Here is a 15,513-nt window from a genome sequence, read left to right as displayed (position 1 = left end):
GAAACGGCAAAACAAAATGTACCCTTGAACTTTCATTTCCTAATTCACTTCTGAAATGTGACGTGGCACAACTGCAGCAATCAGCAGGCAGACTAACGTTATATGAACAATTTCAAAAGCCCGATGGATATAGAATAGATTAAGCATTAGTTTGGAAGAGTAAGAACTCTGCAGCTTCACTAAGTGAGAACTACAAAATATGAACAGGTTTTAGAAGCTGGCTGCTTTAGGTTAGCACCAGCAAGTTTTACAAGCAGCCTCTGCACATAAAGCCATCTTAATGCCTCTGTCAACAGCAGACAACAAGGAGTTGACAGCCATCAGAACAGAAATTCTATAAACAAGCTGTGAAGTTATTCATTCCACCACAGGAATTGGATAGTCTTATTTGCTGGGATACTAGGGACAGAAACCGTCTATTACCAAGCATTTATTCCTCTCCCAAACATTTAAAAAATAATTATTATTATTAAAATAATAAAAAAATTCACATTCTCCCCCACACACACACACACCCCTTTGCTCCTCACGTGCCAACTGCAAGGAATAAAACCTAAAGAAAGCCCTTAATAAACCAGTTTAAAGAGAGACCGCCTATCACATGGAATGACAATATGATATTTTTCAGTCAAAATAATCAAGCTACCTCATGAATCTTGCATCAGAGCCTACCATGAAACCCAGGAGACATTTATAAAAATAATTATGTGCAAATAATTATGTTAAATATGCTTTTCCATCATTAATCATCTCACAACCCTGGGATGACAACCAGCACTATTTTGTTATCTAGTGATCAGGTATCAAGTCTTGCTCTTCTTGCAGAGAGAGGCACTTGAGTGTGATATTTGGATCATGCAAGCTACTGACTTCTGGCTGTCAGCACCAGCATTGTAACACGCTTCATCTTCAGACACCTATATGTTGCATTGATGTGCAAGTTACATTCCCCATAAACTCTAAGTTTATTTCCATAAGCACCTAGATGGGGTACTTCACTGAGAAACCCATTCCTGTGCAGTTTCATTGAACTGAAACGTCACTTGTTCTTTGACTTTTATTAAGTTCAATTCTGTTGACCAAATGAGCTTCCCTAAAGTAAACAGGCTTATAAAATATCAGGACAATTCTATCTTTAGGTGCTCAATAGAAACAAATACTTATTCAACTAGAAAACTTTAAAAATGACTTTAGATACAAAAGCGTAACAATTATACTGCGCAATACATCTTTATATATCACTAAGCCCATGAAATTGAAAAGTTTTTGCACCATCAAGAACAGCCACAAGTCCTGAACCTCCATTCTTTATGCATCCTTGATCAGAGTGAACTGAAACTTGGGAATGCTTGGGATTCAAAATACCCTGAGCACATACTAGTGCAACACCACAAAGCATACATAACCCATCGGAAAAGAGGGGGAGAAAAAAAAATAGCAAGAATCAGGCGGTGCTTTATTATACAAGCATGAAAGTAAGTTCCTTTGGAAAATAACTTCTTGGGTGGACTTCTGGACCAGTGAGGTAGCCCAATGGGAGAGGAAAAAGAAGTGGAAGTGGAACTTGGTCCCCACGGGTGACACCTGCCAGATGGTCCCTCGCACCTGCCCGCGCCCCGGCGGGGACGGGCCGGGCCCAGCCCGGGGCCCTGGCTGCGCGGCGGCCCGGCAGGCGGCCCCCGAGCGGCTGGGGGGCCCGGCCCCCGCACGAGCGGGCCATAAAGTGCAGCAGCAGAACACGATCCAGACAAAAGCAATGTAAACAGGTGACTGATATCGGTCTCTTTGTCCGCACCGCGGCCAAGGTGAGGCGCCGGCCTCCCCCCCTCCCGCCGCGGGCTCAGGACGGCGCCACGGGAAAGCGGCGCACCCGCACCACGGGAGACAGGTCCACGCCGAGGATCCGCTGCGCCTGGCGCCGCGCCGCCGTCAGGCTCCGCCGGTTCCAGATGCTGCCCCGCACCCGGATGGTGGGGAAGGTGGTGAGGCGGGGGGTGGCCGCCTCCCAGATCTCCTCCAGCGACTTGCCCCCGAACGGCTCCCAGGCGGGCCCCTCCGCCGGGCTGCCCCGGCCGCTGTCCGCATCCTCGCCCGGCGACCCCAGCGCCGCCGCCCTCTCCGCCGCCACCCCCTCGCCGGGGGGGCCGTCGGCCGCCGGTGCAGCGGCCGCTTGCCGCTGCCCCCCCCGGCCCCTCCTGCGGCGCCGCCGCCGCCTCCGCCGCTTGGCGCTGCCCCCCGCCGCCGCGGCCCGGCGCTTGGCGCCGGCGGCCGGGAAGCGCCGCTTGCCGGCCCGGCGGCAAGGCCACCCCGCCGAAGGCGACGGCGGGTCCGGGACGACGGCGCGGCAGGAGGCGTATCCGTAGACGTCCTTGCTGCGGAGAATGACCGGGGAGAACTCGTGCTTGAGGCTGCAGAGGAAGTTCCACAGCTCCGAGTCGGAGCTCATGAACTCCGTGGACTTGGGCATGAAGAGCTTGAGGGCGTCGCCCAGCGCCTTGGTGCCGGCGAAGGAGACCCGCGACCGCGAGTACACAACTTTCTCCGCCTCCCCTTCCAGCCCCCAGGCGGCGGCCGCCGCTCCGCCGCCGACTGCCCCCGCCGCCGCCCGGGCTTCCGCCGCCGCCGCGCTCCCCGCCTCTTGGTTCATCTCGCCGGCTCCTCTCTCCAGCGCCGCCTGCTTCCTACTGCGGGTCATGGAGACAGAACGGCAGGTCTGAGGGGACAGAGACGCCGTGTGCGGGCGCCGACGAGAGGCGCCGGCCGCGGCTCGGCCGCCCGCGGGCGTCCGCCACCTCACCGCACCCAACCACCGGCTCGCCGACTGCGGAGCGACGATCGATATCCTGCCGCCCGGCACAAAATGGCGCTTTAAAGTCCCAGGCGGGGACTGCGCGCCGGCCCGCCCTCCCTCCGCGCCTGGCGGTTGGCCCGTTTGAAACACGTCGGGCGGCCAAGCCCCGCCCCCGCGCGGTGGAGGCGGCCGTTGGGAGGGCGGAGGGCGCCCCACGGGAGGCCGGGGCGAGGGCAGCGGGGGACCTGCCCGGTGTTCCTGCCCCGGGGCGGTGGGACGGGACAGGCCCAACTGGGGTGACCAGCACAACCAGCGGACACCAACTCTAGAACGCCACTGAGCCCCATTTGCCTCCACCTCCAGTAGGACATCCCAGTTCGTGGCCACTTCCCTCGGGATGGGCGTGCGGCTCCCCACGTCGGGCCTGGCACGAGCACTGTGACGTGTGCTGGTGGCACACCATGCTGCAAGGATGAGGTTCTTCTACAGCAAAGTTACAGCCTTGGTGGATAAGGGAAGAGCAACCAATGCCATCTACCTGGACTTGTGCAGAGCATTTGAAACTGTCCCACACAACATTCTTGTTTCTAAGTTGGAGAGACGTGGATTTGAGGGATGGACCACTTGGTGGGTAAGGAACCAGCTGGATGGTCACACTCAAAGAGTTGCAGACAAAGGCTCAATGTCGAAGCTGCGACCAGCGACAAGTGGCGTTCCTCAGGAGTCAGTATTGGGACCGGTGTTGTTTAACGTCTTTGTCAGCAACACGGACAGTGGGGCTGAGTGCACCCTCAGCAAGTTTACCAATGACACCAAGCATGTGGTGCGGTCAACATGCTGGAGGGAAGAGATGCCATCCAGAGGGACCTTGACAGGCTTGAGAGGTGGCCCATGCAAACCTCATGAAGTTCAACAAGGCCAAATGCAAGGTCTTGCACATGCATTGAGGCAATCCCAAGCACAAATACAGGCTGGGTGAAGAATGGATTGAGAGCAGCCCTGAGGAGAAGGACTTATGTGGGGTGTTAGTTGATGACTCCTCAATGTGTGCTTGCAGCCCAGCAAGCCAACCATGTCTTGGGCTGCATCAAAAGAAGCATGGCTAGTAGGTTGAGTCATGATGAGTCATGTGGGGTCATGCTGAGCTTCTCATCATGAGTATGTCAGCTGCACCACACAGCCTGATGTCATCAGCAAACTCTCTAAGTGCACTCAGTGCCACTGTCAATGTCTCTGACAAAGCTGTTAAACAGCACCAGTCTGACCCCTGAGGATCACCGCTTGTCACTGGTCTTGGCTTCAACATTGAGTCATTGACTGCAACTCTTGGAGTGTGGCCATCCAGCCAATTCCTTACCCACCAACTGGTCCATCCATTAAATCCACGTTTCTCCAATTTAGAGACAAGGATGTTGGGCGGGACAGTGCCAGATGCTTTGCACACATCCAGGTGACCTGATGTTGAATGCCATCTTCTGCACTGGCTGATCTATCAGATAGGTGTAAGCAACACATGCCTTCAAAATCAAAGCAGCATTTATGGTATCAAAGGAGGAAATAGTACAACAAGCAATCAATTTTGTAACATTCATTGGCATGCAGCCATTACCTACTCAGAACAATATCAATGAGAAACATTAATATCTAAATCACCTGGCATAGGATAATTCTGTAATACAGCTACTGGGCTTAGCACGCCAATGAAACTCATTGTCAAAAGGTCTGCAGTTGTTAATCTTCCCTTAATGCAAAAGGCAGATGAGTTAGTTACAGTAGAGGCTAAACAAATCGAAGTATTTACATGTTGATCTTGTGGAAATCTGTCCAGAGCATGGGCTTGTAGTACAAGATTATGAAGAACAGTGAACCAGCCTGTGACAGGGGAGGAAAACAGGAGCGTTATCATCTTCCAGCGATACATGAGCATTACTCCAACTCCTTCAGCTAATATTACTCTGAGTTTGATAACCTGATGTGGTGTAATTGCCCACATATTTTGGAGAGCGTGTGCTTTTCCAGATTGAACTTCAATTCAGTGTTGGGTTCGCAACACCAATAGCACCATGCCAGTGCTGTCTCCTTTAGATAAGGAACAGGTATTTGTTGGAGATACCTGAAATACAAGAACTCAAGAGTCTGATATCAACAAAGGATGTAAAATAAGAGAAATTATGGTACAAAACCATACACCATTCTCAGGGGTTATTATATGAATCTTCACACCTAGACCAACAGGTCATGGTCCTACCCTGTGAGCTGGAGGTATAAACAATTCTGCTTCCCCTACAGTTAATATTTTGGGAGAGATACAGTCTGAGATACCAAGGGGAATTCAGTTACAACACAGCCAACTCAGGGGATCCCCTGATTCTGGAAAGATGATTCAAAATGTGCAATCACTCACCTTTATAAGATGAGGCTCTCAACCTTAAGGAGTTTCTTTAGGCAGCATCTTGACCTGAGGGGAGAGTTCCCTTCTGCAGATCCACTATCCCAAGCTTGCAAAATCCCTGCCAGTATGCCTTTCCCATTCTTTTGCTGGTAGATCTCCAAAAATTCCCTTAACCTTTTCGGAGTGTAAGTACATGTGATCTGCACTACCCCATCCGCTTATTCCTGCTGCCCTATCATTATCAGGCATTTCTCCAGCCTGTCAACACTGAAATATTCACAGCATCATTGCAATCCCAACAAAGCATATCCTGAATTAAGTGGGAAAAAACTGTCTTTGCATTGGTTGAGCCCTTTGTGAGAGTCACCAGTGCCGTTTCTGCCTACATGGTAATGCTATGCTTGCAGCTTTATAGCACAATTTTGTCAGCTGTTGTGAAGTCCCATGTCCCCCTAGATGGTGCATTGCGATACTTCAGAGGTTGCTGTCACAGGGAGAGTGTCTTGGCAGGTTCCTGGATTGTTTCAATTAAAGCAGAGCTCTTTCCAGCACCCTGCACAGCAAGGTGTCAGCAAGGGCAGAGGTGGTTTAACCTTCTCTACAAATTGTACTCAGAGTTTGATTAGACTCCTAACTAATTACTTTGTCTCAGCATCAGTAAAGGGCAAGGAATTACATTTTTCTTCATAGACAGTCTTTGTTCTGTAATTAATCTTTCAATTTAAAATAGGGAAATCTTTTATTCTCAACTTATCAAGAGCCTGAATTGGAATGTCTTGAAAGGCAGTCAATAAGAGGCAGAAATTATGCGTAAGAAATTATTCTTTACTGCCAGTAGAAAGAAAGGAATTTTCTTCACAGTGTAATTCAGCTTGTGTTCCTGGGAAGCTCAAGAATATTAATGCAAATAACCATCTAAAGTGGATATTAACAAAGCTATTTTAAATCTTCATGAGGACAGTCTTGAGGTGCAGCCATATTCTAAACCAGGTCTATAAATGACCCATTTTTTGAAAAAAAGTCTTTCCAAGAACAATGGTGTCAGTGCTGTTTCTAATGAGATTCATTTCACAGCACACTTAGGAGCACAGCTGTGCAGCAGACTGATCTATGTGAGGGAGGTGTCTTATAACACAGAGGATAAGAGCTTGGATCTGGAATCGTTAGGGCCAGGCACCTCTGGATCCAGCTGTGCTGCAATTAGTCACCCTCTGGTGGGTGACTGCCCGGCCACGGTCACGGGGTGACCATGGCTGAGCTCTTCACCTGCTGGACCACAGGAGCTGGTGGGAGCTCCCACTGCCAGATTCAGCAGCTCGGCTGACAACTGGGCCCTCATTAAACTGCAGAAACCCAGTTGCTTATAATCACCAGCCATAACCTTTTTTCTGAAATTACAGACATTTCTGGCATCTGACTCGAAAATCATCGACACAGAGATGGGGAATTTTCAGCAAGCAGTAAATGAGTCACTGTAGCTACAAGTGAGAAGACATGTTGGTACATTTCTGTGTTAATCAGTATTTATCAATTATTTTGACTTTTTTGCTTCCAATATGGACAATACCACTTTAAGGCATAGGATGTAATCTCAGTTTTACAACTTCATTATGAGTTTTCTGCAGTGTAACACTCTCCTTTTAATACCTTACAAACTCATCTCAAGAAAATCCATGGTAATTGGCTATCTTTCAGTAATTTACAATACCTCAGTACAGTAATAACGATGATAATAAAATTAATAATCTTTTTGGAAGTGCATAGCTCTTCATTTTAATCATACTATTACTTATAAGCATTAATTATAACTCACAGCACTCCAGAGTTATGTAAGTAAATATTGCCTTTCTTTAACAGATTAATAAAATGAAGTGGATTAAAATGGCTTGACTAAGATGTATAGAGTCACTGGATTAATTTTTTGTTGATTTTAATTTCTAACAAATGTTATAGTAAAAACACAGTGAATGCCTACATTGGAAGAGAGGGGAGGGGAGGGGAGGGGAGAGGAGGGGAGGGGAGGGGAGAGGAGGGGAGGGGAGGGGAGAGGAGGGGAGGGGAGGAGAGGGGAGGGAAGGGCAGGGGAGGGGAGGGGAGGGGAGGGGAGGGGAGGGGAGGGGAGGGGAGGGGAGGGGAGGGGAGGGGAGGGGAGGGGAGGCGAGGGGAGGGGAGGGGAGGGGAGGGGGGGGAGGGGAGGGGAGGGTGGAGGGGGGAGGGGAGAGGGGAGAGGGGAGGAGAGGAATTATTTTCTTAAATAATTCCTGTCTGGTACCAAAAAAACACTGGTAACTGCTAATTATTTTAACTGCTAAAAATGTTATCTGTACATATGATCACATTGAGTTTTGAATCCTGCTAATAAAGCTTAAAATCCTGGATATTAAGTCATACAATTTCTGCTGCTGGGGATTTTCCTCCAGCATACTCATGCTCTTCTACCCAGATTAGCAAGGAGAGTCTATCCAACACCTTTAAAGATAACCACTCTTTTCTAATATCTTTGCCTCCACTGTTGAGAGGTTGCATTAACTGGCAGCCTGCTTTGGCTAGTTTGCTTCGAAATGTCTTTCGCAAACTTTCAGGGAAGTTTATGTGACAGTGCAAGCATGACTCCACATCTATCCACAGCTAAACCTCAGGTGTTACCCAACAGTCATCAGGCTCTTGAAGTGCCCAGACAACCACTGGCAAAAATCCTGAAGATACTTTCAAAAAGAGTCAAAAGCAAATAAATTACAAGAATGATGTCTCAACCAGTTATTAAGTTTAAAAAAAATAAAAATAATTTTTAAAAGCTGTGTGTAGGAATCACAGCTGCGGTCAAGAAGGGAAATAAGGTGTTAGGAATCACTGTGGAAGGGGTAGAAAGCAAAACAGAAGACAGCATTCTGCTGAATTGAAGTCCATTGTGACTCCACAAATCTTGAATACCATGCATTTCTAGTCTTACCATCTCTAAAAGGATACCGTAATGATGAAGAGAAGGGCAACTAGGATAAGCAGAAATACAGAACAGCTTCTCTGTGAAAAGAGATTAAATAGGCTAAGACTCTTCAGCTTGAAAAACAGATGGCTGAGGAAGAATATTATAAAGGTTTATAAAACTTAGATAGCATGAAGAAGACAGATAAGAAATGATTATGTCTTAGTTTTCATAATCCAAGAATGCCATAGAAGCACAAGAAAATATAAAGCAGAAAAATTTAAATTACAAAAAAAAAGTATTTTTTTTTTCTCAGATGGCTCATAATTACTCAGTGGAGTTCATTTCCCAGCAAAGTTGTGGGTCCCCAAAATGGAAGAATGGATCCCAGCACTGAATTTAAAGGGAAGCTTATTGAGAAGAGGTTGCAGGCATTACAGAGCACACCGTTCAAAATGATTATACATGAATGGAAGAAAAAAAAAAATCCACCTAGGGCTGTTGAGCATGAAAACCAAGTCTAGCACCTTGGGCTGAGAAAGTCTGTAAGCCAGGGGCTAGGAGAGGAAGGAAGAATGCATCAGGGGAGGCATCCCTCAATGTTTGCACCGTTCTTACACTCTTTCCCTAATCGTCTTCTTCTGGCCTCATCAGCCAAGGATGCTGGACTGGGTGGACTCTGGAACTGGCCATCGTGTCTGGTTCTCCTCTACAGACCTGTTAGACCACAAATGAGGGCAACGATGTGAATGAAATGTACTGTTTCTTTCCCAGAGCTGTACTGCTGCAACAGCTTGCAACAGTTCAAACCACACATTATAGAGCTAAAAAGCAGTGAAGCATTTGGAGAAGAAGAAATGCAGAGGTGACAGAGTCCGTCAGCAGCCAAACTCAGGCAGAAGCCCTGCAAGGCTGGAGCCTCAGGCGAAGTGTATTCCTCTGGCTCTGGTTATTGCATGCTTATCTTCCATTTTGTTCATAGCCTCGATACACTCCCTTCCAAAATGGTGGCTGACTATGTGCAGAGAGGAAGAAAGGATCTTTTTTAAAAAAATAAGCCTTTTATTTTAATAGCATTCATTGACAATAATGTTTGGAAGAGGAAAAAAATCTCTAACATATTTTAGCAGAAGGCTTTGATACATTTAAAAAAAACACTGAAGCAACAGTAAAAATAAAAATACACAAAGCAGCATGCTTTGTGATACAGAAAGCACTCCTGTAAGATAGTTCAGCTGAAGCTGTCTAACATTTGTTTCCACATTCTGGGGAGTAACCTGTGTGTGATGCACATAACCATCCAAACTGTTTATCACTTACATCATCACTGCCCTCTTATTAATAAATGCTGAAAATAGCTGTATTGGTGGTCATAACAGCCTTGAGGGCTGATAATCATTTGTAAGTCTAATACTTTAAGAAGTCCTTGGTTTATATATCCAAAGTTTTTTGGTTGGTTTGTTTGTTTCACTAATCCTGTTTTTGTTTAATCTTGTTTTTTCTTTTATTCCCTTCAGTTCACCTAAGTCATCTGCCTAACCAGCCATGTTGGCTTTGTCTATATTTTACTCCCAAATCTTCTGTCTTTTCCACCTCTGAAGTAGTTCACCCAATGTTAACTTTACTGTCGGCAAGGCAGGCGTACTTTAGCCACTGTGCCATCTTTGGAAAGCCAGTTAGGAGTGAGAGACATGGTGGTAGTCACACTGTATTGTCTTCACCAGTTAAGCTGACAGGGAAATCAAATGGAAGGAAGTAGTACAGCTAAAGCACGCAGGTTTTGGAAACTGAATATGCTAGACCAGGAAGGGGGAAGAAAAAAAAAAAAATATATATATGTAAAACACCACCAGCATTCTTATTCTAGAATAAATCCTTCCACAAATGAGGCTATTCCAGAGTAGCTGTTCCACTTTCTTTTCTGTTCCCACCTATTTTATTCTAGAAGACCTTCCAGATGGAGCGGAACAAGGAGGATGCAGCTCTGCAGGTCTCAGGCCACAGGGAGCACCTGGGGTCGCTGGCTGGTGGTGGGGGCAGTGCAAGATGGTCCTTTAGCCCGCAGGACACATACCATTGTTGAGAGTCTGTGTCACCAGGAAATGGAGCCATGAGAAGATGTCACCAGATTATACAGACTCATAAGAAAATGAGAAAAAACTTCTTCTCAGTAAGGGTGACAGACACTGGAACAGGCTGCCCAGGGAGGTTGTGGAGTCTCCTTCTCTGGAGACATTCAAAACCCGCCTGGACATGTTCCTGTGCGACCTCACCTAGGCGTTCCTGCTCCAGCAAGGGGATTGGACTGGATGATCTTTTGAGGTCCCTTCCAATCCCTAACATACTGTGATACTGTGATACTGTGAAAATATTTTTACTAAAAGTGTGATTGTACATTTGACTATGTTGCCCAGACAGGTAGTGGAGCTTCCATTCTTGGAGATGTTTAGAACCCCCTGGACATGGTCCTGAGCAGCTTGCTGTAGCTGGCCCTGCTTTCAACAGTGGGGTTGGATTAGGTGTTCTCCAGAGGTCCCTGCCAACCTCCACATTTCTGTGATTCTGAGTCAAACATTAATGTTTATAAATATATAAAGGGTGAGTGTCATGAGGATGGAGCCAGGCTCTTCTTGGAGACAACCAATGATAGGACAAGGGGTAATGGGTTCAAGCTGGAACACAAGAGGTTCCACTTAAATTTGAGAAGAAACTTCTTCACAGTGAGGGTGACAGAGCCTGGAACAGGCTGCCCAGGGGGGTTGTGGAGTCTCCTTCTCTGGAGACATTCAAACCTGCCTGGACACCTTCCTGTGTAACCTCATCTGGGTGTTCCTGCTCCGGCAGGGGGATTGGACTGGATGATCTTTTGAGGTCCCTTCCAATCCCTGACATTCTGTGGTTCTGTGAGTCCACTAATTGTGAAAAGGCAAACAATTTCTTTCTTTTTAAAATATTTTTCTTTCATTTTTCTTCTCTTTTTTAGTGGTATCATTTATGCAGGAATATTCTCCTTCTTCCATTTCTTCAGTCACTTTCTGTAGAAAATATGTTTCCTACTGTACATCTTTCAAATTATAATCTTCATTAATAAAACAAAAGGTTGATCTGCACTATTTTCCAATGCAGGACCCAGGACCACCTGGTATATTTTCAGTCAAAAATCTGTATTGTAAAAGGCGTAAAATTATCAGATAATGGGTGAGTCTGATACTGCTTTCTGAATATAGTTCCGACATAGGAAGTATGTTGCTTGATAACACGGTCCTTACACATCACAGGCCATGTCATTTTGTCATGTTGATGACACTGTTTCCTGAGGCACTCTATTTAAAGTACCAAGAGTGTTAAAAGAAATGTGAATTTCATTCACTCGTCTCAAACCAGAAAAATTTTAAAGCCTACTTAGCAATTATTTAATAAGCTTATTAATTAAACCTTATTTCTGCATACCAAGTGTTGCTGAGCATGTCAGTTCAAGAATTCTTTTCATTATACACTCCAGTTTGTGCTTCCATTTTCCTCCCTACCAGATTTGAGCATTACCAGATGAGCTGACAGTACAAATTCACTCCAGAAACAGTGGGAGCACACAGTTGATTTTTTTGTTGAGCTCATCACAGGATATAATGCAATGTTTATATTGGGTTTATGTTTTATGCTGGGCTAGGGTGGACACGATACGTGATCCTGCGTGAAATCCATGGAGAGAAAGTCACCCTTTAAAATGCTTTGAACAAATCAGAGCAAGGAAGTTGATAATAGCTCACCTCTGTATGTCATGTGGATGTGGCTTTATTAAATGGATACTTACAGCAGGTTTACTGTGTCACTGGACCACGTCTTAATCCTTATTTGTTTTCTTTGTTCACAGCAATCTTGCAAACCTTACTGTCAGCTGTGTTTGTTTTAATCGAAAGTGATAGAAACCGGTCCTGTTTCAGGGTCTCTGGCACTTTCCCAGGGCAGAGGAGTGTGAGCTTCAGAGCCTGAGGTGGAAAAGAGTCTTGATCTCTTTGTTCCAGCGCATGTTGTAAGCACTCAGTTATCATGTAGATGTTGGCTGTTAGCATTAACACCTCCTTTCGATTCTCTCTTTTGTTCTCTGAGTTAGGCACGGGCTTCAAAAGCCTGGGAGGGGTTTAGGTGGCCTCTGGGTCCAGCTCTGTGAGCTGCCCCAAGCGACCAGGCTTAGGGAGCAATGGAGGTTCCGTTTCGCTTAAGATGATCTAAATCTCTTTACTAAATTGAGATCCTGCCCTCACTTAATGTTCTCTAGAAGTCAGCCCATCTACCTTTTAGCCGCATCATTTTCTATTCCTTGAATGTATTTCATATGTCATTCAATGCAATTCTAGTTCAAAAAGCCCAAATTGTGATCTATATCCATTTTCCGAAATATTCTAATAATGTATAGTTTGGTAACACTTGGTTGATAGTATTCATTAGAATCCCTTTACAATAATTGTGAATTCACACCAGTACAAAATAAATATCTGAACTAGCTAATCTGAACACATTAATTATTTTGACCAGTTTCGAGAATATTGTTATAAATAAAGAAATAGTTAGATAATACTCTGAGAACTGGGATTTTAGACTGTACATTTTAAAATGAAAGAAAATATATTCCATAGCTGTAGATACTTTTAATTTCAGTACAGACACGGTGACTGATGCTAGCAGAGGTTTCGACCCTACACATGATATGCATTTTTATAAAGTTTCTCTTCAAAAGGCAATAATATTCAAGGCAAGTTCATCCTCAGTGAACCTGCAAAGGCTCCAGGTGCATGACTAGCTCATTTACCAGTATTTTAAAATTATCTTTCAGAAAGGCAGTAAATTATTTAATGTGTTTATTCTCAAGTAAGCAGATACATATTATGAATGCTATCAACTGGAAATTGCATTGAGTATTTTCCAAAACATACAAGTGACCCAAACTTTCATTATCAAGTGAAGAAGTTGTCAAAGTTAATAAATCATCCACGTTTGATCCCCATCCCCCTCAGCTGCCTTTGGAAAGCTTCTCCGAATAAGAAGTGGTAGTGGTTTAATCTTTTACTAATTTAATTAAACCCATTCTAAGACCTAGTGCAGTCACTCACTCCAGTTTATATGGGTTGTATTTCAGTTTATTTTATACTGGCTCCTATTCAATTTAAGCTCACCGAGCCGTCCTTACTCACGTAAGTAGCCATTTAATTAAAGAGAGCCATCTAATTAAAAGAGAATTTTCATTGTCCATTAGCGTTCTCGAACATCTGCATTTTGAGCCCTAAGATTTTGACACTAAGAGCCTAAAGTTAAAGTCCCAGTGCATTGTCTGGAGGGAGCTGCTCAGCGCCTGGCATTTGCAATTCATGGCCGGAGCCATTCACTGTTCCCCTGCAGGCGACAGAACTGCCAATGTCCCATCACTTTGGAAACACTGATCATTATTTAGAAGTGTAAATGAAGATGGCAGAGGCTAACCTCAAATCCTGCCTGAAACAAAGACCGGCGTCTTTAATCTCGGAACTGTAGCAAAGGATTGGACATATTTTAACTGAGAAATGCTACATTCGTCCTCACTATTACATGTACCAGAACTATTTTTCCTTCCATATTCCTCATACTCTCCATTCCTTCTGTAGCTTCTCCCTGATCACCCCTCCCTGACTGAAAGCTGAATCACTGAAATTCCTGCTCACTTGCTTCCTGCCAAAATGGGATGGTATTTCCGAAAACACCGCTTCCTCCCAGTGACTAATATCTGACAGTACAGGTTTGTTTTGCTTGCAGCGTGTCCTGGTTTGTCCCACAATGCTTATAGAATTAAAAAAATTAGAATCGTAAAATCATAGAATTAGTTACAAAGTGAATATGATAGTATGTAGATCTTGAAACGTATATGTCATATATATGACAACAGCAAAGGAAAAAAGAAACCAGGAAAGAAACAATAGCTGGAACTGAAAAGCTGAGACTCTAGGACTGATGTCAGAATTGTCAATAACGAATAATTAAACTGTTGCTGAAAATATTTGCCAGATACACTATGTATATGCATGAAATTAAAAAAAAAAAAAAATCTACAGTCTATCCCCCCAAGGCAAAGAGCTATACAATGGCTTTTCCTGGTGGCAGGAGTTTCCTAGAAGACAACTCTTGTGTCAGGAGAGGTTAAAACACGTGGAGATGGAGGGTTGGCCAATTACAGAAAAGTGGAAGGATTAGAAAGGGATGAGAAAATGAGCAGAGAAAGACAAGTAGATTACAGGGACTGGATCAGCCCGTGGCAAACTAAATCAGACACATTTATTGCTGAAGTGTCTGATGTAAGGAAGCTAGCTGTCAGACGGACATGGGTATTTCATCCATATATTTCCACTGATTTTAGAAGACTTATGACTTGTTTAGATAGTTAATCTCTAGGAGTCCTGATTAAAGTGAAATTAATTCTATAATATCACAGGTGTAAATATATTTCCACTCAAAACTGATGGTTTCATTCAGCTAGTTTCTTCTTTAAACTAACCCCCACTGGTTATGTGACATCCAGAGCAGAACTGAAGATCTGTAGCAAAAACAAACTGGTCATTGCTAAATCAATCCAGTTGACGTACAGCCTTCTCCAGTCCCTCCTCATGGACTATCTTCCAGTACCTTGGCTTTCCTAGAAGTCAGTCACCACTTTATACATGTGTTCAAATCCATCGTTATTTCCATCTTGTAAAGCATCTTCAGGTTCTAATCCAGAAATACACCATTTAGTTATCACCAGTTAAAAAGGCATTATTTTCAACAGTATGTCATGTGCTGATACTGGAGATAAATGAGCCTAGAAAAACTATGTTTCACTGAGAAACCATTTGGATATACAGCTTGTAGTACAGACTAGAGCTGCTGGTTATCTGGCACAACTACGTTTGACTTCCAGCTCTGCCTTACGTTATCACTTTTCAACCCAGTTCTCTCAAACTATGGCTAATATAGTGTAGTACTACTTTAGCACAGCTGGTTGGCACTATGCATTTTGTAGAGTTAATTATGCACTGATAGAAAAACATGAGCCATGGTCTCCAAAACAACAACAACAACAACAACAACAACGTTTTTTGCCCTGAACTGTTGCTTACTTTGGATTTATCACCAAAATAACTATTCTGAAAACCCTGAGGTCTGCAGCAAGATAAAATACTTTTGAAAGTTTTTAAAATATCTTCAGGATAAAAAACCACTTTCCTGCCGAAGTTCAGTTGACATGTAAATACACTTCACCATGTCTAACCGTTTCTGCATTTGAAATGCAGAGCTCTGTATGACGGTGGGAACTTCGTTGGAGGGGGCACAGGCTGCTCCCCCAGGGATGCTGTGGAGGCCAGGAAAAAGAATTGGCTTCACTCTCTTCATTTTGCTCCACAA

General features: G+C 44.7%; 1 protein-coding gene across 1 annotated transcript; it reads right to left on the bottom strand.

Moving 5' to 3' along the window:
• Positions 1-1,043: 1,043 nt before the first annotated feature.
• Positions 1,044-2,886, bottom strand: CCDC71L (coiled-coil domain containing 71 like). The gene has a single exon (XM_065049048.1). The coding sequence runs from the start codon at positions 2,693-2,695 to the stop codon at positions 1,841-1,843; it is 855 nt and encodes a 284-aa protein (XP_064905120.1). The 5' UTR covers positions 2,696-2,886; the 3' UTR covers positions 1,044-1,840.
• Between the last annotated feature and the right edge of the window lie 12,627 nt (positions 2,887-15,513).

The sequence above is a fragment of the Columba livia genome, chromosome 1 (genome assembly GCF_036013475.1).
Source record: "Columba livia isolate bColLiv1 breed racing homer chromosome 1, bColLiv1.pat.W.v2, whole genome shotgun sequence".
Classification (NCBI taxonomy): domain Eukaryota; kingdom Metazoa; phylum Chordata; class Aves; order Columbiformes; family Columbidae; genus Columba; species Columba livia.
Note: the sequence above shows the minus strand (reverse complement) of the source record. Positions and strands in the feature narration are given on the sequence as shown.

Excerpts from the sequence above, each read along its gene's own strand:
- CCDC71L (XM_065049048.1), bottom strand. The coding sequence starts at position 2,695 with ATGACCCGCAGTAGGAAGCAGGCGGCGCTGGAGAGAGGAGCCGGCGAG.